Below are 20,949 nucleotides of genomic sequence, written 5' to 3'. Positions count from 1 at the left end.
AACCGTATCCACCGCATGGTGAAGCTTGGCCTCGCTTTGGAGGACGACGCTGTGGTTGAGGATGACCTTCCCCCTCTTGAGGAGGTGGAGGCGAACGCCGAGGATCTGTCCAAGATGGAGGAGGTTGATTAATTGCGGTCTAGCGTGCAAGCGTTTAATTAGTCTACGTTACAAACTACCGAGGGCTCAGCATTAATATACGAAAAAGTGGATCGACACTTTTGTGTTTATGGCGCTGAGAAGTAATTACGGGATTGTCAGATCGCAGTAGAGATGCAGACTTCTCTGTATGAAACGCGACAACCACGGTAATAAATGTTCTGTCACTTAACCCACGACTTAAAGCAGAACAAGATTTTGATAGTCCAAAGGACTGTTCCTGCTCAGACTCACCCTCACACCCAAAGTCATCCGTGCCGCTCGAAATTGAGGACAAATGTATGTAGACCTGCAAGAGTGCTGGTCATCCTCACCGTCTTCGTAGTCCAATGCAGACATGTCGAAGGGCACACTTCAAATAACAGCGATGTTAACGGGAGATGGTTTGTTTATCGTAGTGTAGGTTCTCAACGCTGGGGGACAGTCCTCAGACTGGCGTTACTACAGGAATGTAGTAATGCCACTTTAAAGATGCAGGGAATTCATATAGCGGTAGTGTGTATTGCGCGCGCTGGCAAGCTGGAGGGTCAGTGGCTTTGTGCGCACCTGCGGTATGGCACTCGTGAGGTTAACACTACTGTGGTGCAGGTCATTGAGGGTGTAGGTAAATTCTACAGTGCGTTCAACTTCGCCTACGAGGATAGCGTTGCAGGTTTTGATCTTTGCGACGCAGTTGGCAACGTGCTCCACGTTCTGGAGCTCGACTTCGGAAACGTGTCGGAAGAAGTTCAACGGCTCACGATCACCACCCCTCACGGCATCGTGGTTGTCGAGTATAATCAAATGCGTCCCTCCGCCATCAGCACCACCCACGTTTCCGTCTACATCAAGTCCATCGAGCCAATGAGCGACCTGCCTGCGACAACATTTCGCGTGCACTACGGCAGTGACGTTCAGAATGGAGAAGCGATGCCGAGCGCCGCCGCTGGGCAGGAGGGCAGCGTGGACCACGCATTCCTCTTTGACTTTGAGCCCAATTCTCGGGTTGTGGTTATCGATCTCTTCGACTTGGAGGACATGAATCTTGGAATCTCCGCCGTAGATTTGAGGGCACCGAGACCAACAGTGGACAGAATCGCGGGAAAGTGCATAATCTCAAATCGAGATGGCGTTCAGGTTGCCCGTGTGATGGTGAAGGTCCTCTTCTGGGACTATGACAAGGCTATGGCATCTGTAGAGCAAGTTTTCCATAACATCAGTAACACAAAAACATCGATGGAAGGCGACAGTCAGGATTTTAGTGACATGTACGAGCCCTTGCTGCTGCAGGCGCAGAACGCGCACCAGCTGTTCCTAACGAGCAAGGACCCCGTCCTGCGATCTGTACAAGTCACCATCCTCGACCGGATTATGATGCGGATGGAAGCCCTTCGAGCAGCCCAGGCGGCGGGATCCTCACAGAAGCAGACGCGAGCGGCGCGGCTACAGGTGGCAGCTCTCACGCGGAAGTACGTCCCCGCCCCCAGGCGAAGGCGGGAGTCTATGTTGCAGGACGTTCCGGAGTTTGAGGAGGAGGAGCCCAGCCTGGAAGACGGGGGCTTCGCCGCGTCCAAGCCTGCAGGATTAACTGAATTCGAGCAAGCGCGAGCGATGGTGGAGCACACCGCCTGCGAGATATCCAAATTCTGTGAGGCTTACGCGAGTGCCGTAGAGCGGAGGCCTGCCGTCAGGAAGTACGTGGACGAAGCTGAAGAGATCATGGAAGTTGCCGGCGAAAACGGAAACGTGTCGTTCGAGGCGTGGCTGTCCGCTCTGCAATTAGAAGGACCAACCGAAATCCTGAAGCACCAACAGCTGTTCGCTGAGGCAAGACTGCTGGTCGCCAACAAGGAAGCCATGTGTCAGGACGCAATCCATCTTCTGGAATGCGCAGAGGTGTTGGCAAACAGCACCAAGGTGAAGATCGTCGAGAAAGCGGTGCTGCCGTGCCGGAAGGTAAGATACATTCGTAGAGTCAAAGTGTACCATGAAAAGAAGAAGTCGGCATTCGATTGTTGCCGGCCTGCTTACCCCAACTACTCCAACGTGAAGTTGCTGGGTGTCGAGTTCATTCCAACGCAAGAGCGAACACCCACTGATCCGGTGTTATTCAGCACCCCCTCTACGACTTCACGTCTCATTAATAATCCTCCGACAGCCAACGAATTCAATAAGTTACTTCATCCAGAAAACGACACTGGTGACGTCGTCGACGACGTTGACCTCCTCCTCAACCCATCGGCGCCAAGACTCGTACGCTAGCATGTCAGCTGCGTCTTGTACGTGCGACGGGCCTTTCTGGCCGAGCATGTCCACGGCTTCTTGGTTGCTAATAAACTCCCAGACTCCATCAGAGCAAACAGTCACGAACGCGTCTTTTTCCGTCAGCGTGACCACCTTAATATCGGGGTCAGGAATAATGCCGATAGTTGAACCAACCAGATCCCCCAGAGCACGAGACATTGCGAGTCCAGGATACAGCCGATTCCGAATGAATACGCGGTGTGGTATGTCCCCATCCAGTCGACGGACTTCCCCTCCTCGAGCTACGATCCGACTCTTCTCTTCTGGTATCGTTGGTTTGTGGTCTTGAGTCAGGGACACGGCTTTATACTTCCCAGGCATGTCTGTGTGGACGTCAGCTCCAACTCACTGGTCGTTTGCGCCATCACGATCCGAGAATCGCCCACATGCGCCACGTAAATTTTCCCATCTCTCTGAACCACGACTGAGCCAGTACTCCCGGACAGGGCACAATCGAACAGACTGTCAGGCTGCTCGGCGGCCGCTTCCAAAAGATGATGCACCTTTCGAAAGGCCTTCTTTAGGGCAGCAGGTAAGTCCGTCTCAAATAGGGGGTCTGAGATGATTAAAAACGGTAGGGTCTTGTGCACGAATGCGCTGACGTCATGACCGTAAGGTCCATGACCGTCAAAAACACCATACATGGACCAGTCATCAACTCGGAGAATAAAAAAGTCGTCTTGATTCGGGGATTCAGGTTTCAGGCCCTTCTTACAGGCGAATCCAACGCCTATGTCCTGAAGACGCTTATCGGACGGCATTACACCATCCACCACCTCCACCTTCGAGTCGAATCCGCGCTGAACGGACCTGGCTGGGGATCCAAATATTGCATAGTGCTCGGCCTCGGGAAACAGGTCATGCAGCATGCGCAGAGTCACGTCCTTTATCATGTTCCTCGAACGATCTACCAACTGCATGGCTGGGTCCTGGAACGACGTGATGGAGGTTCTGCGAGAAGGCGACCCACAACCGGGCGCCTCGATGCATGGCGAGGCGTCCTGCTGCTTTGCCTTATGGATCTCCATGGATTTCTGTATCTGCGATTGCAGCACTGCCTTTGGGAGTCCGCCGTCCACGGTGGAGACGGACAGGCGTCGTCGGTGCTGGTTTTCGATTTTCGACGTCTGTTGGAGTAGGTCTGGGGCCTCATCGTCGGACCAGTCGTCGGATGCGTTCTTAGTTATGTACTTCTGATCCTTGTTGGCCCGAGGAACCTTAGCCGTGCTATTAGTACACCCCATAATAACACACAAAATTTCGTAATACTGGGCATGTGTGCGTGTTGCCTATGAGGATTTATATATTAACACTTAGCACCGGGCGCGTGGAGCGGGTATATATCGGGCTTCAAAACTTCAGACACGAAGCTCTGGACGAGTTCGTCGACTTCTTCACGAGCCTCCTCCTCTTGCGGTTTACTCAGCTCAGCGTACCACTTGAGTTTAGGTTCTGTGCCACTGGTCCTTACAGTCAAAACGCACCCATTCTCAAAGAACAGGGTGATCATATTGGCAGAGGGGGTTAAGGGGAAGGTGCACATATTGTCAGGCTCCCCGTTGTCGTATCCGGTCGTGCAGTCGCGAATCCGAGAGATGGAAAACCTGCCAATCTTCTCTGCGTACTTGCCATTGTTGCGGAACGCTGCGAACAGCTGATTGATCGCGTTATTGTCGTAGCAGAGAAAGTAGGAGTTGTTGGTGACGAAGTACCCATATTTTTGTCGTAGCTCCTGCAATTTTCCAAGTAGTGTACCCCCATTGTTGTAAATGCGCGCCGCCTCTTGAAGCCACATTCCAGTGGCGGAAATGCCATCCTTGTCTGGACAGCCGATCCAGTTCGCGTAACCGAGCGCCTCCTCATACACCAGCACTGGTTTCAACGCAGGAGTGTGCTCTAAAGCACAGTTCATCATCCATTTGAACCCAGTCATGGTTTCAAGGAATTTCGCGTCGTTAGACTCCGCAATCTTCTGCAGCATTCTGCTGGAGACAGCTGAGCAGATGAAGAGAAGGTCCTCAGGTTTGGAACCATTCTCGAGCTCTCTCTGCAGTCCAAAATGTCCAAAGAGCGAGCCGAGCTCGTCTCCATGGAATACGTGCCACCTACCGTCAGCCTGCTGCTCTGCACAGGCGAATCGGTCAGCATCGGGGTCGTTCGCTACAACAACCCTGGCACCCTCTGACTCAGCAAGTGCCATCGCGAGATCCAGCGCTCCCTTCTCCTCAGGGTTCGGAAAAGCAACCGTTGAGAATTCGGGGTCCGGCCATTGCTGCTCCTTGACAGCGTAGAACTGCGCTTTCGGAAATCCGCAGACATCCACCACCTTCTCGACCCACGGGTATCCAACCCCGTGCATGGCGGTGTAAACAACCTTTAACTGCGTGTCCTTCGCAGCCTGCAGACGCTGGGGCTCCACTAGCAAATCCGTGGACATGTCCGTGAAATACTCGCCCATGCAGTAATCGTAGAGATTGATCGTCGCGGCCGCGTTTTTGAGGAAGCCAGAATCGTCCAGCAGGTCGCCGACTCCGTCCCACATTTTCTGATTGGCGCGGATCAAAGCGGCCACCTCGCGGTCCATCGGTGGGATGATCTGCGCTCCATTGTCGGCGTAGACCTTGTAACCATTGTCATCTTTCGGGTTGTGGCTGGCGGTAACTTGAATTCCAACCAGGCAACGTTTCTTCTGTACAACGTAAGGAGTGAGTGGCGTAGCAGTAACATCTCCAAAAAGGAAAACTTTGAATCCCTTCGCAAGGAAAACAGCAGCAACGTGATGAGCGAAGCTCTTGCTATTGTGTCGCCCGTCGAAGCCTACGACCACGCCTCGTGAGGAGGCGTCATCCGATGTAAACCGTTCTTGTAAGTAAGCACAGATACCTTGAGTGGCCTGCAACACAGTAACTTGATTCATTCGATTGAACCCAACAGTAGCCATACGTCCTCGAAGCCCAGCAGTTCCGAACTCCAAGTCGCCAATGAACCGAGCCCTGAGTTCATCTTCGTTGGCGGCGTAATCCTTGAGCAACTCACTCAGCTCAGACTGCTGCCGCCAGTCCACTCGAATCCATTCTTCTATGCGACAACGCACCTCAGGGTTCGTGACGCAATCTAGATCCATGGCACAGTCAGAAATCAGGAGATTTGGCTCAATTTCGTTACTAATGTGGGGCATGCCCGCTCCACGGATAATCCACCAATGACTAGTGTGAAGCCACCACCAAAGAATCGGCTCCCAAATTGTCTGTAGTTTCGGAATTCAACCCCACAGTTGGTAAAGCCATCAAGGTTTAGCGCATAAATCACATCCATGTCTGGAATCAACACGGAGCCTCTTCTGGTAAGTCAATCTACCTGCTGAGGGTTCTAACTGGTTTTCAGGGACCAGAGGCAGCGGCTGGCGCACTTCCTGCGACAACCATTACGGCTCCTCGCAAGGGCCTGTACGGCCTGGCAACCGTAGGTTCCATCGTGACCGTCTGCGCTTTGGCGTACTACGCCATCGGCAGTCACCCCGCGACGCCAGTGGCGGCTCTCGACAGGAACCTGGTGTGCAGCTCGCCCACGTGTGACGTCATTAGGGAGAGAATCGATACAACCATGAACCTTTCAAGTGATCCTTGCACTCGGCCTTATGAGTATTTCTGTGGCACGTGGCATGGGCACTACGACCTTCCTGCGACCGAAGCTCTGTACACTCTAGGATTTTCTACCGGCTGGGAAGACACATTCAAACGTGACTTCGAGGTCCTCAATAAGTTTTCTTGTGAGACGGCCAAGAAATCTGGGGATTCCTGGGACGCGTATCTAGCGTGCTATAATGCCTCGTGTTTGGCAGACGGTAAAGGGTCGGTGGCTGCTTTGATGAAAGCCTTGCCGTTTCTTGATCCGAATGCTGATTTCTCTCTGGAAGAGACTGTAGGTGCGATGGCCGTTCACGGGTTCCGCGTATTCTACGACACGGAAGCGACTCCGGACCCTTTAAACTTTGCTGAGCATGACGCTAACACAGCCAACCAAAGATTCATCTTCAACACTGCCAAGCTAACCCTCCCCTATCCAATGTATGACAACCAGTCCCAACTGACGTCGCTGGAGAACCATTTCGAATCTCTCTTAACCCACTTTCTCAACGCGCTGCAACTGCCAACAACAGGCGTTCATGACCGCGCCGTAGCTGCCGTAGCTTTGGAGAAGATGCTCCGAGATTCCGGAAACAGCCCAGACGCCGACCACGGACCCAGTACGTCCAACTTTCATGTCAAGTGGGCAGCTCTGAAGCAGCAGCTACCGCTGTTCGGGACTGTCAGAGACGTTGTTCGAAGAGATGTCGGGGACGTGCTGCAATGGATGGACGATACGGATCTTCTCGTGGGCTCCACCACCTACTGGGCTAAGCTGAAAGAGGTACTTGCCAACACGCCGGATCAGACGTTGAAGGATTTTGCTTTGCTAAAGGTTCTTAACGAAGTGGCCTTCACGCTTACCGATGACTTCCGGCGGACCGCAGAGGCGTGGAAGTCGAGAGCTACTGGCGCCTCTCCTCTCAGCCGCGAGCTGAAGTGCCGCCTGCAAGCCGAGAAACATCTACCTTGGATCTTGTCCCGAGGCTTCATCAAGACGTCCGACTTCGCCACCGCCAAGAGGGCCGCGCAGGAAGTCGCCGTGATAATGAGATCTACGTTCACGAAGCTGTTGAAGTCGGCTTGGTGGATGGATGAGCAGACGAAAAATTTCGCGGTGGAGAAGATTAGCAGCATGACCATGAATATCGGCTATCCGGAGTGGCTCCTGAACGAGGAGCAGAGCACGGCGAAGTTCTCCGAGCTTTACGGCATCGGCAAAATAGACGCCAAGGATTCGTTTGCACACGATGTACTTGACGAGAACGTTCCCTTCGTTCAGAAGTTCCTGAATTCTCTGCAGGGAGCAGCTCGGTACGCCTTTGGTCGAGAAGGTCTGCCCCGTGACCTTTCCAACTGGGACTTCCCCCCTTGCACGGTCAACGGCATGTACCAACCCTCGGAGAACACTTTCACTCTGCCCGCTGGAGTTACTGTGCAGCCGTTCTTCTTCTCTTGGGACGAAACCACGCCTCGCATCGAGAAACTCGTCCGGCTGGCGCTTTCTCTTGGTGGCATGGGGCAGACAATCGGACATGAGATGATGCACGGCTTCGATGACCAAGGCCGCCTCTACAGCAAGGCCGGTAAACTCGTCGACTGGTGGAGCCCTGAGGCCGAAAAGAACTTCTCTTCTGTGGAGCACTGTGTCGACACCCAGTACTCGCAATATGGATTGCATATTCGCGACCCTGAAGGGCGCGCCACTGACCAGTATTTGAATGGGTTCCTTTCGTTGAGTGAGAACCTCGCTGACAACGCCGGTTCCCAGACCGCCTTCAGGGCGCTGCTGGACCAGATGTCCGAAGAGGAGAAGAAGGTGAAGCCCTTCCCCGGCCTGGATCTGACGATTCCTGAGTTGTTCTTCCACGCTCTGTCCTATGAGTGGTGCGAGGTAGGCACCGACGCGTTCAACTATCACCACCTCCTCTCGGATCCGCATGCCAGCGGCTCTATGAGGATTAAAGGCATGGTACAGAATTTCCCACAGTGGTTTGAGATCCATCAGTGCCAGTCCCGTGTGCGTGGCGCGGCGCCTACCAGAGAGAAACTACGAAACATCGAGCTGCTCGGTCGATTCCAGAGCCGCCCCGTTTGCAATGTTTGGTGAGTTCATAGTTTAGGTGAATGTAATAATTGTGTTCTTTTGACTTCCGCTCATAGGTAGCAGTCACCTTTTACTAAATGTGTACACACGTCTCAACGTTTGTGAAAACTTGTGAAAAGCTTGTGAAAAGCTTGGTAAGCTAATCCTACAAATAGGCTTTCTATTTGAAGAAAAATCATTATGACAAATAAATCTCACTTGCGACTAATCATAGTCCGAAGCAGCACACTGCCAGGACCCGCGCCTGGAGCCTCCTCCATCGCCACTGATGCCTTAAGCGACTGACCGACATGTTCCTCCAGCAGGGCGGCGTCACTCAGATCTACGCGGCTCAGCTTGGAGGTTAACGACGCAAGGTTGTCATCCAACGCTGTGAACAGGTCGCGCATACGTTTCTCTTCTTCACTGTCGTAAAGGTCGGAGCTCTCGTCACTGCTCTCGTCGTCAACGAATTCCGAGGCCTGGCCAAGACGCCGTTCCAGTTTGTCCATCCAGCACGGGTCGTTCAGTTGATCACAGTTCTTATCCGTGAATCTGCTGGCAACCTGCTCCCCGTCCACAACGAGCCAATCAGTTCGGAGCTGGGGGTTGACGTCATGCAGTGACAGCGACTCCGCCGCTGGCGTGGAATCTCCGAGGTGTGCGTAGTACAGGCGCGTGAACGCCTCGCGAAACTGGGTGTCCTCTGGGATGCATTGAGCGCCTTCGTCAGGGACGAGGAATCGCAGGTAGCTGGACGAGTTCACCCGGAAACAGCACTCCAGGCCGTAAGCCAGCTTGGCACCCCTCGAAGCGGCTGACTGCCCTGTTGGCGTCGGCAGCGCGGCACCCCAACGCGTCCCCGTGTAGGCCAGAGGTAAGGAGACGCGCAGACCGCTGAGACGTGCCAACTGGAAGCGTGTCATCCGCACGTAAGTGATGATCGGGGGCGGCAGAGGGCCTTCCAAGATTGGTGGGCCCACGGAGAACGCACTGGGAAGCTCGCACGCGCGCTGTGCTCGCTGGAAGTTGAATGCAGGCCCCGGAACCGTTGCGCGTCCAGTTCTTTGAGAGTACAATCTGTCCGAGCACTTCATGTCGCCGTCTACTGGAGGCAGGCACTGCAACGCCAAACTAACGAGAGACGGGTAAGCCGAAACCAGACTGGCCAGACCTCCTGGCAGCACTGCGGGGACGCGAAGCATACCCAGGCCGCAGAAGGTGACATCCGCGTCTGTAAACGAAGCAATGCTCTCGCTAAGGTTAGCGAAAACAGTCGTCAAGCAGTTGGAAGCGCTATGCCCCTCAGCTGCGCACTCTTCTTCAAAGTAGACAAGCATCTGCAACCCAGTAGAGAGGGGAGGGGCGTCCTTCTTCAGTGACGGGGGAATAACCAACACTGAGCTGAGCGAATAGAAAACCCGCCCCTTAGCCTGATATGCGTCCGTCAACCACTGGGGCAGCACGTCAGCCGCCGCAACCAATAAGAAGTCACCATCCGAGTCGGCGACGGTGAACCACACGTCGGATATGCTGCGCAGGCAGTGCACCAGCAACCATTCATCGGGTACATGATCCCCTAGACGCAAACGCACCTGCAGACAATCGACCTGGTCTAGCACAGTGTGCTGCAACACAGGCACGTCAGTGGCGAAAAGGTGCCCGTCCAGCGCCTCGAGCAGCTGACCCTGGACCCGTCTGGTCTCAGTTTCGATGGAGGCTTGGCAGGGCACCACTCCAGTCCAATTTCGGGGAAAGATATGGCAGGTCACCTCCTCGTCTAGGGCTGGGGCCTGCTCCATCAATGAGCCTAGCGGTCCATTCATACCTACAAATACGGCTTTTCACAGTTGTCCAAGACTTGTCACGTCACGCCCTGCGGAAGTCACGACAGCGTGCACGACGCCGTGTGACATGCATGTTCACTCACTACTGGTAGTTGTGTGCTCACGAAAATAGTAGTCTTCTGCGTCGAAGGACGCTTGACGCTGCGGGGCAAAGAGGCGGCTTAAGAAATCCTGCAGAGCCTCTGTGATTTCGTCTCCTGCCTCGTGGATTGCGGACACCACTGCCGACTGCCTCGAATCTCGTTCGCAGCTAGCCATTTCCAGTGAAGCTGCTCCCTGTATGGTGCCGACCAAACCGACCAGGCACGCGGAACTGGAGGCCACAACGAAAGCTGACCCTCGGACAGAGCACAGACACCCCAAAAGACCCACACAACTCAGTATTGCGCCCTTGGTTCCGACCCACTGGCAGGCAGGGCACACGAATTCCACTCTGGAACGCATGATGAACCGTTACGGTTAAGCCACTTACTGCTGTCTAATCTCCTGGTTGAACGCGCCACGACACTCCATGAGCAGCAGGAAGGCAGCTACGCAGCACAGCACCGTCTGGCACATGACCTCTGCGGCAAACAGCTGCATCTTCAGAAAAGAAAGGAGATCTATGCAGTTGACCGTTATAAGCGTTCCAGCTGCAGCGCAGTTCGCCAACCGCCAGACGGGATGGCCTTCCCGCGCGTGCAAGTCTGGAGGCAGGAACGTGGCCGCCTCTATGTCCCCTCCACTCTTCTGGGGTTCGAGAGGCGGCTCCTCTAGTGGGTCGGCTGCCGGTAGTGGTCGTGGAGTGATGAAGATGTCCGAGGTGGCAGTCGCTGAGTGAGGCGGGGTCTGCTCTGGAGGTCGTTGGTGGGCGGGCGATTGCACACGGGTGGGTTCTGCGCAGGGCGTTCGCCGATCTGGTCGGGCCAGAGAGTCGCCGGCCCGGCGGGCTTTCGGGGAGAAGCTGCTCTCGAGAGCCCGCGGAATGAACTCGCGGTCTGTACGAAAGAGTGGGGGAACTCCGACACAGGACGAGGCATTGGAGGATTCAGCAATGCTGATCGGAGAGTCAGAGGCCGCTCGAACACTGATCAGGGCTCTAGTGAGAGGGCTCGCTCCAATGTGCATCAGCGAAGTAATGGTGCACAGTCCTGGTCATGGCTGACTGTATAAACCCCATTTCCCAATGGTACCCCAATCTCCACGTGAGGCAAAGGGAGGAGGCGGAAGCAGCGGACCACCTAATAGAATTGCTGAAGAAAGGCGTCCGCTTGTCTACATGTCGTCCACCAACTCCTCTGGGTCGAAAGCGTACAACAGACCCGTGGCAGGAGCTGAGGGTGGAGCTGGCGGTGCGTGATTGGCTCTCTTCGCACGCAGTCAACAGGACCGTGGTGGAACACGCACATGAGTGTGCTCACAGAGTACCTGGCAGACTTTCTTCGACCCAATACGGACAGCTTTATCCTTTCTTTGGATCTCTCCGACAACAGGTTGACAGACTCAAGCGTGGAGGAATTGATGGACTGGCTGGCTTCCTGCGATGAACGAGTCATGGTTGCGACACTGAAGCTGTACAAAAATCAGTAGGGGACTAGGCTGGAGGGTTATCCAGACTCACCGATGCAGCGTCTCAACGGCTGGGACGGTTCGTTGAACTCGAGCACGCCTTCAGTCTGCGCGAGCTCCACCTGTCACACAACCAATTGTCTCGGGTAGGGTGGGGGAAGGCGCCAATCTAGGCTGGCATTGTGGAATTGCTGAAGGGTTTTTTGAGGGCAAGCGTCACCTCTGCCGGCGGAGAGAGAATCTTTCTGTATCCCATGAAAATAAAGGTGAGCTGCGGAGGACACGTTTACGCAGGAGCGCTACGTTCCGACGTGGTTGAGACTGGAACACAATCTGGGTCAATGGGAGCCGGCAGAGATCTTTGATGAGATTCAGTCCACGTTGAAGGAGGTACGCCCGTCTTTTGTAGGTGCACCAGGGACATCAGCAACGCCTTGTCAGGCCTTTTGCTTCGCTACCCACAAGACACAGAAGGATGTAAAGTGCAGCCCAACGCGGTGCAAGTTCAGCGCCAAGACACCGGACCAGACGCCGCTCTTCCACTTGTACGCCCTTCGGAAGCAGAAGTTAAAGTCGCACAGCACGCCTGATGGTAGTCCGGTCACCAAGAAGGTCAACGGCAAGGGAGCAGCGAAGGAGGTGCCTGCCATCTCAGTGGATGTGAAGAAGACGGGGACGTCGCGGGCGCCTCGCAGGCCGGTTGAGCCGAGCGAACGGAGTCTACGAGAGCACACTCGCCAAGAGGGGGTGCAAGAAGCTCCTCCTCGAGGTCTCTCGCCCTTCAACTCGCCGTGCTCTCCGAAAATGACCTACGTATTTGCTGACCCCAGCGCGTTGCTGGACATGTTCTTTTATGACAACCTGGGCCTCCCAGGCAGGCCATCCATAGTCACCATGGGAGTCTGGAACAGGCTGTTGTCTGAAGGCGTTTTCGCCGATAGTCCAGGAGAGCGCGTCATGTTTATATGCGACGAGTCCAGCCTGATGGTGGCGTTCAGCATGGCCCGTCGAGAGGGTCGCGGCATGCTGCTTGACGTGCTGGAGCGCGAGCACATCCCATGTCTGGTGAAGTCGGGCCTTTTCCAGATCGTGCCGTTGGTTGCGGGATGGGCGGCTGCAGCGCCCATACCGCAGACCTTGAGTCCCGATATATCGCATTGTCTTGATCCCTACTACTTCGCCGCGGTCTGGGCTGGTAATCTGGGAAAACTGGCGCCGCATGTGTATTTTCTGACGTCATCGGGTGCCTTCCTGTCAACCTATAAGCACTACGCCACCCCTTTAGGCCACTGCAACATGCCTGATTTCAAATCAGTGCGGCCTGTTCACACATCAGTGCTAAATACAGTACTACAGCGTCATTTGCCGGAAAAGATTGTGCAGTTTGCGGAACGATCTACTACCACTGACGACATCAAGGGCGTTTTTACCAGCGCTGGGTTGAACAACGCACTCTTAACCGCAGCCAACGAAACTTGGTGCGTGTTCCCCAGCGTGACAACTACCCACGCCTCTCAGGTCCACAGCACTCTAGCCAGGTCTATCGATACACTGAGCCGAACCGTGGCTGAGTACGCGTTGGATCCTGAGGTCTTTGAGCATGTCCGAACTGTGCTGGATGACCTGTTAGACCTGACTGTGCCTCAGTCCCCAGTCAACCGACGCGCATATTCGTGTGTCGATGCCATAGACATGAGCCCCCACTCGTTGGGGTCTCTGATGAGTCCTGTCTTCCCAGACAGATACTCGCCTTCGATTTAGTGATCAAATCTCGAATATGTACTACTTGACCGCTGCCGTGTACACAACAGTTCTCGTCACGACCTCATGCATTTACTATGGATGGCAACCATGGTCTCAGATGCTCGTCCGTGACGGAGTCTTCTCTGACCTGTGCGCTGCGGAAGAGCGATGTATGGAACAGGACCGCGCACTCGCCACGCTCTTTACCCTTGGGTCCAGCGCCGAATTTTCGTTTGCGGCGCTGGCCGGCTTGTCCTACGATTCATTCGGCCCTCTGGTCACTGCTGTGCTAGGCGAGCTCTCCTTCCTTTTCGGTTACGGCATGATCTCTCTGGAGACCCCGCCATCCTTGTATCTGGGTCACGTCATTGCTGGAGCTTCCACCAATCTGGTGTCCCTTCCGGCCATGACACTCGCTGACGTATACCCCGACAAGGCGAATCTGATGTTGAGCCTTACGGTTGCCGCCCAAAACTGCGCCACCATCGTTGCGCCTCTGATGCAGCGGGCCTCCGAGTACCTTGACGCAAGTTTCGCCATCGTCCTTCGCGGATACCTCGTCGGTTGCCTGCTCCCGATATGCGTTTATTGGTATCTTCTCCCTCGCAAGGTATCTGTCCTGCACTCGACCACATTCCGATCGTTCGCTGAGTGCATGTTGACTGGGGAAGCCGTGGGATTCACTATCTGGTACTGCTTGTGCATCATGTTGTACAACGCTTACTACACGAATCTGAGAGTCACCTGCGGCACTAACGTTGCCTCGATGGTTGGCTGGCTGATGCCCACCCAGGCGGTCTGGGCGCTGCTGCTCGGACCGCTGCCTTCCCTGTTGCTTTGCCAGATTCTGAATGCTTGTAACTTGTTGTTCTTGATCCTTCCTTTCGCGGGCCATCCAATCGCGTCGTCCATCTCTGGAGCGGTTTACGTCGTTGCGAGCTCGTCTATCTTCACCACGAAGTTCACCTTCATGGCCGAGACCTTCAATGGAGAGCACCTGGGGAAACTATCGGGCACTGTCGGCCTTGTCAGTGGGCTGGTGCTGCTGCTGAACGTAAACCTGATGAGTGCCTTCTCTGAGTGGCAGTTGCTGGGCGCGTGGGGTGCCACGGCCTGTCTCCAGGCTCTTCTTGTGCGTTGGCTGACGATCAAGCGAAAATCTGCGTCTCACAAGCATGAATTACACAAGAATCTTTTACCCACGATTCAAGAAGCATGACACTACTCTGACATTTCGTCGTCCAGCCTCTGAAGCATGGACATTATCCTTGCCTCTCTCTCCGAATCATCATCGTCTGAGTCTTCATCGGCGAGAACTTCGTCGTCGTCGTCGTCGTCGTACTCCGTGGCAGACTCCAGGTAGTCCATGTAGGATTCCAGAAAGCGTGCCATCTCTAGGTTCGACACTCCGCGGATCATGTGTCGGAGAATGCGCGACGCTTGCTCTGCGGCGTCGGACTCGCGAGGCAGGGTGTGTTGGGATGTTATGGTCCCGGAGGTTGCCACGGCTACAAGACTCGGCAAAAGCTGCTGCGAAGATTGGTAAGCGCAGTGCATCTCAGGAAATTTGTTTATGAAAACACAAATATTCGAAAATCCACTCTGTTCTCCCACGAACCAGCGGATGTCACAGTCTTCCTATGCAGCGGCGAGATCTGGCACGGTGCAGAGCGCCTGGTTGGGAGATCTTCGATGTTTCGTTGTTTAATTTGACGTCGTCCTAACCTCAGTCACATCGGATGCGTTGACGTCCGGGCGTCTGTCGTGAGCTAAGCTGATGAACACACTGACGGAGACGCCACCAATCAGCGTCCGTCGATATTTCATGGCATCCTCGACTTTCATGACAGATGCACTCGAAATAAAGCAGAGCAAATTCGAAGAATGATCTGGTCACAGCCAGGTCAGTTCAACTGGATTCTAGATTCGGAGACGGGTTTCTGGGAAGTGGGTCGAGTCACAGATTCCGGAGTCGGCCAGGGGTTGGTGGAAGTGAAAGGCGTCGACGGTCGCCGGAAAGTGGTACAGCAGCACGCGTGTCGACCAGTGGACCAAACACTTAGCCGTCGGCTTGGGGACGTCCCCACACCGGACCCAGAGTCGCTGGCCCTGCACATCAGCAGTCGCTTCGAGCGCGGACATCCCTTCACATCTGTGGGCGACCAAACTGTGATCTCGGCGCACTGCTACCGATTTCTAGACCTGTTCGCGCCAGACGCAGTGCAGCGCTACGCGACGTCCGCCCTGGTGGGGCTGGAGCCACACGTGTACCTCATCACTCGACAGGCAATAGATGTGTGCGTGCACGAGGGAGTGGATCAATTCGTCTTCTTCAATGGTCCGCAGGGATCCAACCCAACTTTCAACTGTCTACAGGCTCTCCAGTTCTCGATCTTCTACAAGTGTCGGGGGGACGACACAAGGCTGAGGTTTGCTGCCGCAAAGATGGACGCCGCCTACCGAATCATCAAGAGCTTGCAGCTCAGCTTCCCTGATGACACGTTCGATTCCTTTTCTGGCCTACATTGCCGAGTGGGGCTCTGCAAACAAGGCCTGATCAAGGGGCTGCGTCTGCGCCTGGTGTTGGCAGACTGGGCACACATGTCTTCAGTGTTCCGGGCGGAGAAGGAGCCGCTGCCCAACATCGTCTACCACGTGTTGAACGGATTCGTGCTACAGCTGCCCTTCCTAGCGGGCGTGGCGTTGGACGTCTGTGACGCCGAGGCCGCGCTCCAGTTTCTGCCGAGCTGTGCCATCACAGACGGCGAACTGCACGCTGAAGCCCTTAGCAAGTTCTGCCAGAGCTGCTGCCAACTGTCAGTGCCTGTTGAAGACGTCATGGCGCTCCTCCGCCTGATTGTTGCCAGCGCTCTGCTGGACGCCGTTCGCAGGTCGCATGCCTGCGGTTGTCTGGAGGAGCTCCAGGCGAAGATGGCATCTACGAACGTCTTCCTAACTGTAAGGAAGCAGAGATGTTAACACAGATATGTCGAGTTCTCGGACTCCCATCCGAGTATGAGCTCCTCCAATTGTGGAATCAGAACAAGAATAGCTTCGCCAACCTGAGTATAACGCTGTTCGCCAGCGCCATGATGCGCCTACTCCAGGCGGTGGAGCCTGCACTCGCGAACCTCGGCACCTCTCCCGAGTCAGTGCCATCCGAGATGTTTCGCACTCGGTTTGGCAGGACCGACGACGGTGCCCAATTTATGGCTGAGACATTCGGTGCTCCTAGTTCTTCTGTCGCCGACGAGTCATTGTCGAGCAGCTCCTCAGATGACGAGGCGATGGTCGATTCGACAAGAAAAGGGAAAGCCAAGGAAATGAAGGAGACCGAACCTCAAGCGGACCAAGTCGAAGACGATGGGGTCTCTCTTAACCTGGTAGCTGTGCCGGGGTATGGTCGACTACCCCGAAAACGAATGCAGAGCTTGCCATCTCTGCTGAAATCGTTTGCACTGGAGCATGTCCACGCGCTATTTTACTACGCAATCATCCAGCAGGTGGACATGTACAGGGCAGAGGGGTTCACTCCGCCGGAAGTAGACCTGCACTCCAACCCGTTCCACACGCTTGACATCCTGGACGACCCGCAGCGGGGCCTGCTAACCATGTATGAAGACCTTCAGCAAGTGACGACGGCAAACCCTCCCCCTCGCCGACTCATGCGTCGTGAGCAAATTCGGAGAGCTTTGCGACCGGCTAGAGACGCGGAGCCAGACGAGAATGAGGAGGAGTCCTCTGTTCAGTTCCTGCATGATTCCTCCCATGGTTCTGCAATGAAGGTAAACGGCAAGAAGGCGCAGATTCCGAGGTTGGACATGTACAAAACAAAGCGAAAAGATCAGTCTAAAGCCCCGCCTCAGAAGCCCGAGAGGGCGCCAACCGAGGAGGCCCCGCCCCCGTCAACCCGTACGCAACGCTTAGTGGATGTCTGGCAGAGGTTCCAAGCTGCTCATACGGACACTCAGGAAGTTAGATTTTCGGAGAGCTCCCAAGGCATGTATTTCGAATTCGAGCACTCATTTGGAATTGTCCAGGGATACGACTTCAAATCATTCCAGGAGGCGGCAACGATGCTTCGACAACCACCTGACGCCCAGCGGATGCTCGTACAGTCGGACATCCAAGGCCACTACGGATTCTCGCTCCCGCCAGAGCTGGTGGGCAGCTTGCCGGTGCCGGCTGAAACCACAGATTTCATTCAAGAGTATCTCTACCTTCCGCCTGGACATCCGTACGACCTGTTTATCCCTGCGATTACTCAGCAAGACGTGCTGCGTTTCGCCCCGGTCAGCAGTGACCTGCCAGGCGACCTTATCGAGTCTCGCAACCCGGCAGCCTTCGACCCTCTAGCCTTCGCGAATTTCCAGAACAACGACTGGCCCAACCTCTATCTCCAAAACTTCGAGACCGTTCTCAACCAGGTCAAGCTGAATGCGATGTGGTTCGTTCTGGGAGTCGTGCCCGGGGAGGAGGTCTCTCATGGGCAGTTTGACATCGAGTTCCTGCAGAACCAGCTCTCAGGATGGAAGATCCATGTGTTACTCCAGCTTCTTGGCCGCGGCTGGCCGCAAGGGCTGCCCTTGGAATCATTCGTGGCCACGTTTAGTGTACTGTTGCCCAGCACCGAAAGCGAAGCAGAGCGGAAGGCACAGAGAGCGCTGGCCACGGCGCCGACGGTCAGAGAGAGGTGCCTGATTCTCCTGCAGTTGCTGGGCGTGCCTGAGGAGGCCTACAGATTGGGCGAATCCCGAGTAATGCTCACCAACGAGGCTTACGATGTCCTATGTTCCTGTCTGGGTCAACAGACAGAGGAACTGGCGCTGTTCAGTCGGTGTGGCTTCCGAGCCCTTGTGGCTAGCCTGCCAGAACGACGACTGAAGAACAAACTCGCCAACGGCGTCCTCCGAATGCAGTCAAGGTTGCGCAGCATCAGGGCCCTGGCTCAGTTCGAGAGAGAGCGCTCCCTCTACGAAATATTCACAGGGATGTCGCTCCTTCTGGCCTACTTGGCTGGAGTCCGAGGCTCACATGTCACGTACAAGCGAAAGATACACGAAGATGAGAAACGCGTCCGCTACGTCATCCAACTCCAGCACGAGGCTGCGTCAGTCATTCAACGATGGTGGCGAGGCGTCGCCAGTCAACTCGAACTTGGCAGGCGTCGGCTCCGGCGGATGCGACAGTGTGCAGCCACCGTGCTGTGTATGGCAGGTTGGAGGTACCTGGCAATTTCCGAGCTACGCAGACCGCAGGAAGCACCCCCCTGCACCGCCGTTGCGGCCGCGGTGGCGATTCAGTCGGCTTGGCGAGGGTACTACAACTGGCGATTCTACTCTACGTTGGCGTCGCTGAGGTCACTGGTGGTAATAGTGCAGAAGAGGGTCCATGCTGTCCTGTTATTGAAGTGCTTGCCTGTACGCGATCGCAGCCTACCGACGCGTGGCATTCTACGACACAACGCCATGCGCCAGGACGCGGCAGTCACCATTCAGAAGCACTTCAAATGTTTCTGGTGCAGGAAGCAGTTCCTGGAGCTGGTCCGAACAGCAGACAGGCTCGCAGCCTGGGCACATGCTAAGGTGAAACGTGCTCGGTTCCAGCGCCACCGAGACGCGGCCACGACAGTGCAGCGTTGGTGGCGAGGACGGCAAGCGCTGGTGGCCACAGAGCTGCCAACTGCCCCTGCTATACCCCGTCTCGTGCGTCCAAAGATGCTCAGGTCGATCAAGGAGATCGACGCGCGCTTTTTAGAGCCACTGAATAAGTGCTTACGGTGTGCTGGAGGTTTTTACCATTCAAAGACGTTGTCGGCCATGCAGGTGATAGCCAACGACCAGTTACAAGTGCTTCCTGGCGGTTGGGGACTGGTGAGGACGCTTGTGGACCGGATCCGCAGGATCCTGCCCTCGGTCGCGGACCTTCAAACCGATGACACAACGCGTTTGTTGTCCTGGCTGATCACCGCTACGCCGCTCGACCTCGAAGCACTCAGGCGAAACCCTCCATGTATGAAGCTGGTCAGATTGGGCTGTGGCCTCAACCACGCCTGCGCGTTGATAGAACTCCTCAGGCCACATTCAGACCCGCTGCAGCGTCCTTGTCTACAGAGCCTGCTCATTCCCTGGGGCAGCAATGGGCTGTGTCAGCAAGGTCGGCAGACGCCTGGTATACTCTCCCTGGGCCTGTTGGTACCCATCACTGACGTGCAGTGCGGCTCCGACACCACCATGGCCTTAACAGCCACGGGGGCTCTCTTCGCCTGGGGCGACAACACCTTCGGCCAGTGTGGCACGGGACCGCTGCAGCGTTCGGTGGCCGCTCCCACGCAGGTGTCTCTTTCCGCAGTGAGCTTGCTGTCGGTGGGTCTCCACCACTCGCTGGCAGTGGCCGACGCCGTTTACACATGGGGGCACCCTGGGTTCGTCGGGATGCCGGGACAGTACTTCACGCCGCAAACGGTGTCTCTTGGGAACTACAAAGCGCAGGCGATCCTTGCTGCCTGGTCCGCCAGTCTAGTCGTGTCTCAAAATCGGCGGGTCGTGGTTTGGGGCCGAAACCACAAAGGTCAGGCGGGGTGTGGTCGAGGTCCCTTGCGCCAGCCAACAGTCATGCAGGTCTGGCGGGATGTTCCGCTGCAGGTGACGAAGCTCGTGGGTGGCCTGCACTGCGTTGTTGCTCTGTGTGGAACAGTCGCCTTTTGCTGGGGAGAGATGAAGGACTCCGTTCTGGGGAGCGTTATCATACCCAGGCCAACACAGATACTAGTGGAGGACGTAGATGACGTGGCTTGTGGAACTTACAAAGTGTGCCTTCTGGTCAAACGTCAAGTGGTCTGCTTCACACAGGGCACCTTCCAGCAGGTGGATGGGTCCCGGGCAGACATAGATTTCAGGACGCTGTACGGCACCTGGCTAAGCGAGGAGAGCGAGCTGCGCTTCGCCCCCGAGTTGGAAGACACCGAGACTGAGGGGGCCGCTACGGCGCTCTACAGTGCCATGTCGCCTTCGCAGTGGTGCGTGTATGGGACGATTTCCCCCTACCGTCATGCTTGAGAAGCACCCCCAATAATTTGACTAAAAGGGTTGTCAGCATGCAGGAGTTGCGTTCTGCTCAGAAGGAGTTGAAGCCGAAAATACGCTGCATCATTTTCGAGGAGCATCCCCTTCGGTACACCAAAGGACCAATCAGAGAAGACTGCCTCAAGATATGCCCAAGCTAGGGTGGCGGAGAAATGGTAAAGTGAGCGCCTAGACAGCAGCGGAGGACTTCCGTCAGTCAGGACGTCGCATAGTGATCCAATCTCGAATATGTACTGTGTTCGCACTCTTTTCATGCCCTCTGGGACCGAGTACTCTTACGTGCGCCGCAGAGCACGGCTGGATCCAGGGCCGATTTTTTTTCGCGTCCCCATCCGACGAGTGCAAGCTCCGGCCGCATTCGAAGGCACTGCCGCTCAACAAGGGCAGCATCTTCTGGCCGTGTCACTCAGCTGGCCGTCAACATAGATTTCAGGACGCCGTATGGCACCTGGCTAAGCGAGGGACCCATGGGATCGTGACTACCATGTCGCCTTCACAGTGGTGCGTGTATGGGACGATTTCCCCCTAATGTTATGTTTGGCTTGACGGCACCCCTATAATTCGACAATTAG

At 55.5% G+C, this 20,949-nt stretch overlaps 10 protein-coding genes across 17 annotated transcripts; 4 read left to right on the top strand and 6 right to left on the bottom strand.

Annotated features, from left to right (window-relative positions):
• Window positions 1-526: 526 nt before the first annotated feature.
• On the top strand, window positions 527-2,400 carry KVP17_001505 (uncharacterized protein; the record flags this gene model as incomplete). Of its 2 annotated transcripts, XM_068516956.1 has the most annotated exons (3): window positions 527-558; window positions 591-2,199; window positions 2,253-2,282. In XM_068516956.1, the coding sequence occupies 3 exons, from the start codon at window positions 527-529 to the stop codon at window positions 2,280-2,282; spliced, it is 1,671 nt and encodes a 556-aa protein (XP_068372065.1). The 2 variants fall into 2 exon arrangements, with proteins under 2 accessions (XP_068372065.1, XP_068372064.1); XM_068516955.1 differs by lacking the exon at window positions 527-558 and having other exon boundaries at window positions 631-2,400.
• Window positions 2,314-3,686, bottom strand: KVP17_001508 (uncharacterized protein; the record flags this gene model as incomplete). 2 transcript variants are annotated; one of them, XM_068516960.1, is made up of 2 exons in its annotated part: window positions 2,314-2,765; window positions 2,792-3,686. In XM_068516960.1, the coding sequence occupies 2 exons, from the start codon at window positions 3,684-3,686 to the stop codon at window positions 2,314-2,316; spliced, it is 1,347 nt and encodes a 448-aa protein (XP_068372069.1). The 2 variants fall into 2 exon arrangements, with proteins under 2 accessions (XP_068372069.1, XP_068372068.1); XM_068516959.1 differs by having other exon boundaries at window positions 2,733-3,686.
• A 62-nt stretch (window positions 3,687-3,748) lies between these two features.
• KVP17_001509 (uncharacterized protein) lies at window positions 3,749-5,566 on the bottom strand (the record flags this gene model as incomplete). Its single annotated transcript, XM_068516961.1, has 1 exon — window positions 3,749-5,566. The coding sequence occupies one exon, from the start codon at window positions 5,564-5,566 to the stop codon at window positions 3,749-3,751; it is 1,818 nt and encodes a 605-aa protein (XP_068372070.1).
• Window positions 5,567-5,755: 189 nt separating this feature from the next.
• On the top strand, window positions 5,756-8,178 carry KVP17_001497 (uncharacterized protein; the record flags this gene model as incomplete). Of its 2 annotated transcripts, XM_068516946.1 has the most annotated exons (2): window positions 5,756-5,785; window positions 5,827-8,178. In XM_068516946.1, the coding sequence occupies 2 exons, from the start codon at window positions 5,756-5,758 to the stop codon at window positions 8,176-8,178; spliced, it is 2,382 nt and encodes a 793-aa protein (XP_068372055.1). The 2 variants fall into 2 exon arrangements, with proteins under 2 accessions (XP_068372055.1, XP_068372056.1); XM_068516947.1 differs by lacking the exon at window positions 5,756-5,785 and having other exon boundaries at window positions 6,046-8,178.
• A 191-nt stretch (window positions 8,179-8,369) lies between these two features.
• KVP17_001486 (uncharacterized protein) lies at window positions 8,370-9,980 on the bottom strand (the record flags this gene model as incomplete). 2 transcript variants are annotated; one of them, XM_068516923.1, is made up of 1 exon in its annotated part: window positions 8,370-9,980. In XM_068516923.1, one exon carries the CDS (start codon window positions 9,978-9,980, stop codon window positions 8,370-8,372), a length of 1,611 nt encoding a protein of 536 aa, XP_068372032.1. The 2 variants fall into 2 exon arrangements, with proteins under 2 accessions (XP_068372032.1, XP_068372033.1); XM_068516924.1 differs by having other exon boundaries at window positions 8,370-9,956.
• Window positions 9,981-10,076: 96 nt separating this feature from the next.
• KVP17_001507 (uncharacterized protein) lies at window positions 10,077-11,108 on the bottom strand (the record flags this gene model as incomplete). Its single annotated transcript, XM_068516958.1, has 2 exons — window positions 10,077-10,434; window positions 10,474-11,108. The coding sequence occupies 2 exons, from the start codon at window positions 11,106-11,108 to the stop codon at window positions 10,077-10,079; spliced, it is 993 nt and encodes a 330-aa protein (XP_068372067.1).
• Window positions 11,109-11,166: 58 nt separating this feature from the next.
• Window positions 11,167-14,511, top strand: KVP17_001489 (uncharacterized protein; the record flags this gene model as incomplete). Of its 4 annotated transcripts, XM_068516931.1 has the most annotated exons (7): window positions 11,167-11,185; window positions 11,214-11,332; window positions 11,361-11,566; window positions 11,596-11,695; window positions 11,723-11,815; window positions 11,844-13,226; window positions 13,288-14,511. In XM_068516931.1, the coding sequence occupies 7 exons, from the start codon at window positions 11,167-11,169 to the stop codon at window positions 14,509-14,511; spliced, it is 3,144 nt and encodes a 1,047-aa protein (XP_068372040.1). The 4 variants fall into 4 exon arrangements, with proteins under 4 accessions (XP_068372040.1, XP_068372038.1, XP_068372039.1 ...); XM_068516929.1 differs by lacking the exons at window positions 11,167-11,185; window positions 11,214-11,332; window positions 11,596-11,695; ... (1 more) ...; window positions 11,844-13,226; window positions 13,288-14,511 and having other exon boundaries at window positions 11,388-11,570; XM_068516930.1 differs by lacking the exons at window positions 11,167-11,185; window positions 11,214-11,332; window positions 11,361-11,566; window positions 11,596-11,695; window positions 11,723-11,815 and having other exon boundaries at window positions 12,354-13,310.
• Window positions 11,987-12,199, bottom strand: KVP17_001512 (uncharacterized protein; the record flags this gene model as incomplete). Its single annotated transcript, XM_068516965.1, has 1 exon — window positions 11,987-12,199. One exon carries the CDS (start codon window positions 12,197-12,199, stop codon window positions 11,987-11,989), a length of 213 nt encoding a protein of 70 aa, XP_068372074.1.
• A 2-nt stretch (window positions 14,512-14,513) lies between the features above and the next one.
• On the bottom strand, window positions 14,514-14,849 carry KVP17_001513 (uncharacterized protein; the record flags this gene model as incomplete). The annotated part of the gene is made up of 1 exon (XM_068516966.1): window positions 14,514-14,849. One exon carries the CDS (start codon window positions 14,847-14,849, stop codon window positions 14,514-14,516), a length of 336 nt encoding a protein of 111 aa, XP_068372075.1.
• A 327-nt stretch (window positions 14,850-15,176) lies between these two features.
• Window positions 15,177-20,350, top strand: KVP17_001498 (uncharacterized protein; the record flags this gene model as incomplete). Its single annotated transcript, XM_068516948.1, has 2 exons — window positions 15,177-16,250; window positions 16,277-20,350. The coding sequence occupies 2 exons, from the start codon at window positions 15,177-15,179 to the stop codon at window positions 20,348-20,350; spliced, it is 5,148 nt and encodes a 1,715-aa protein (XP_068372057.1).
• Between the last annotated feature and the right edge of the window lie 599 nt (window positions 20,351-20,949).

Source organism: the organism of the source record quoted next, assembly GCF_019968985.1.
Source record: "MAG: Porospora cf. gigantea B chromosome Unknown PgB_NODE_73_length_46896_cov_129.992, whole genome shotgun sequence".
NCBI classification, from domain to species: Eukaryota; Apicomplexa; class Conoidasida; order Eugregarinorida; family Porosporidae; genus Porospora; species Porospora cf. gigantea B.
This window is presented reverse-complemented; position numbering and strand designations above follow the sequence as displayed.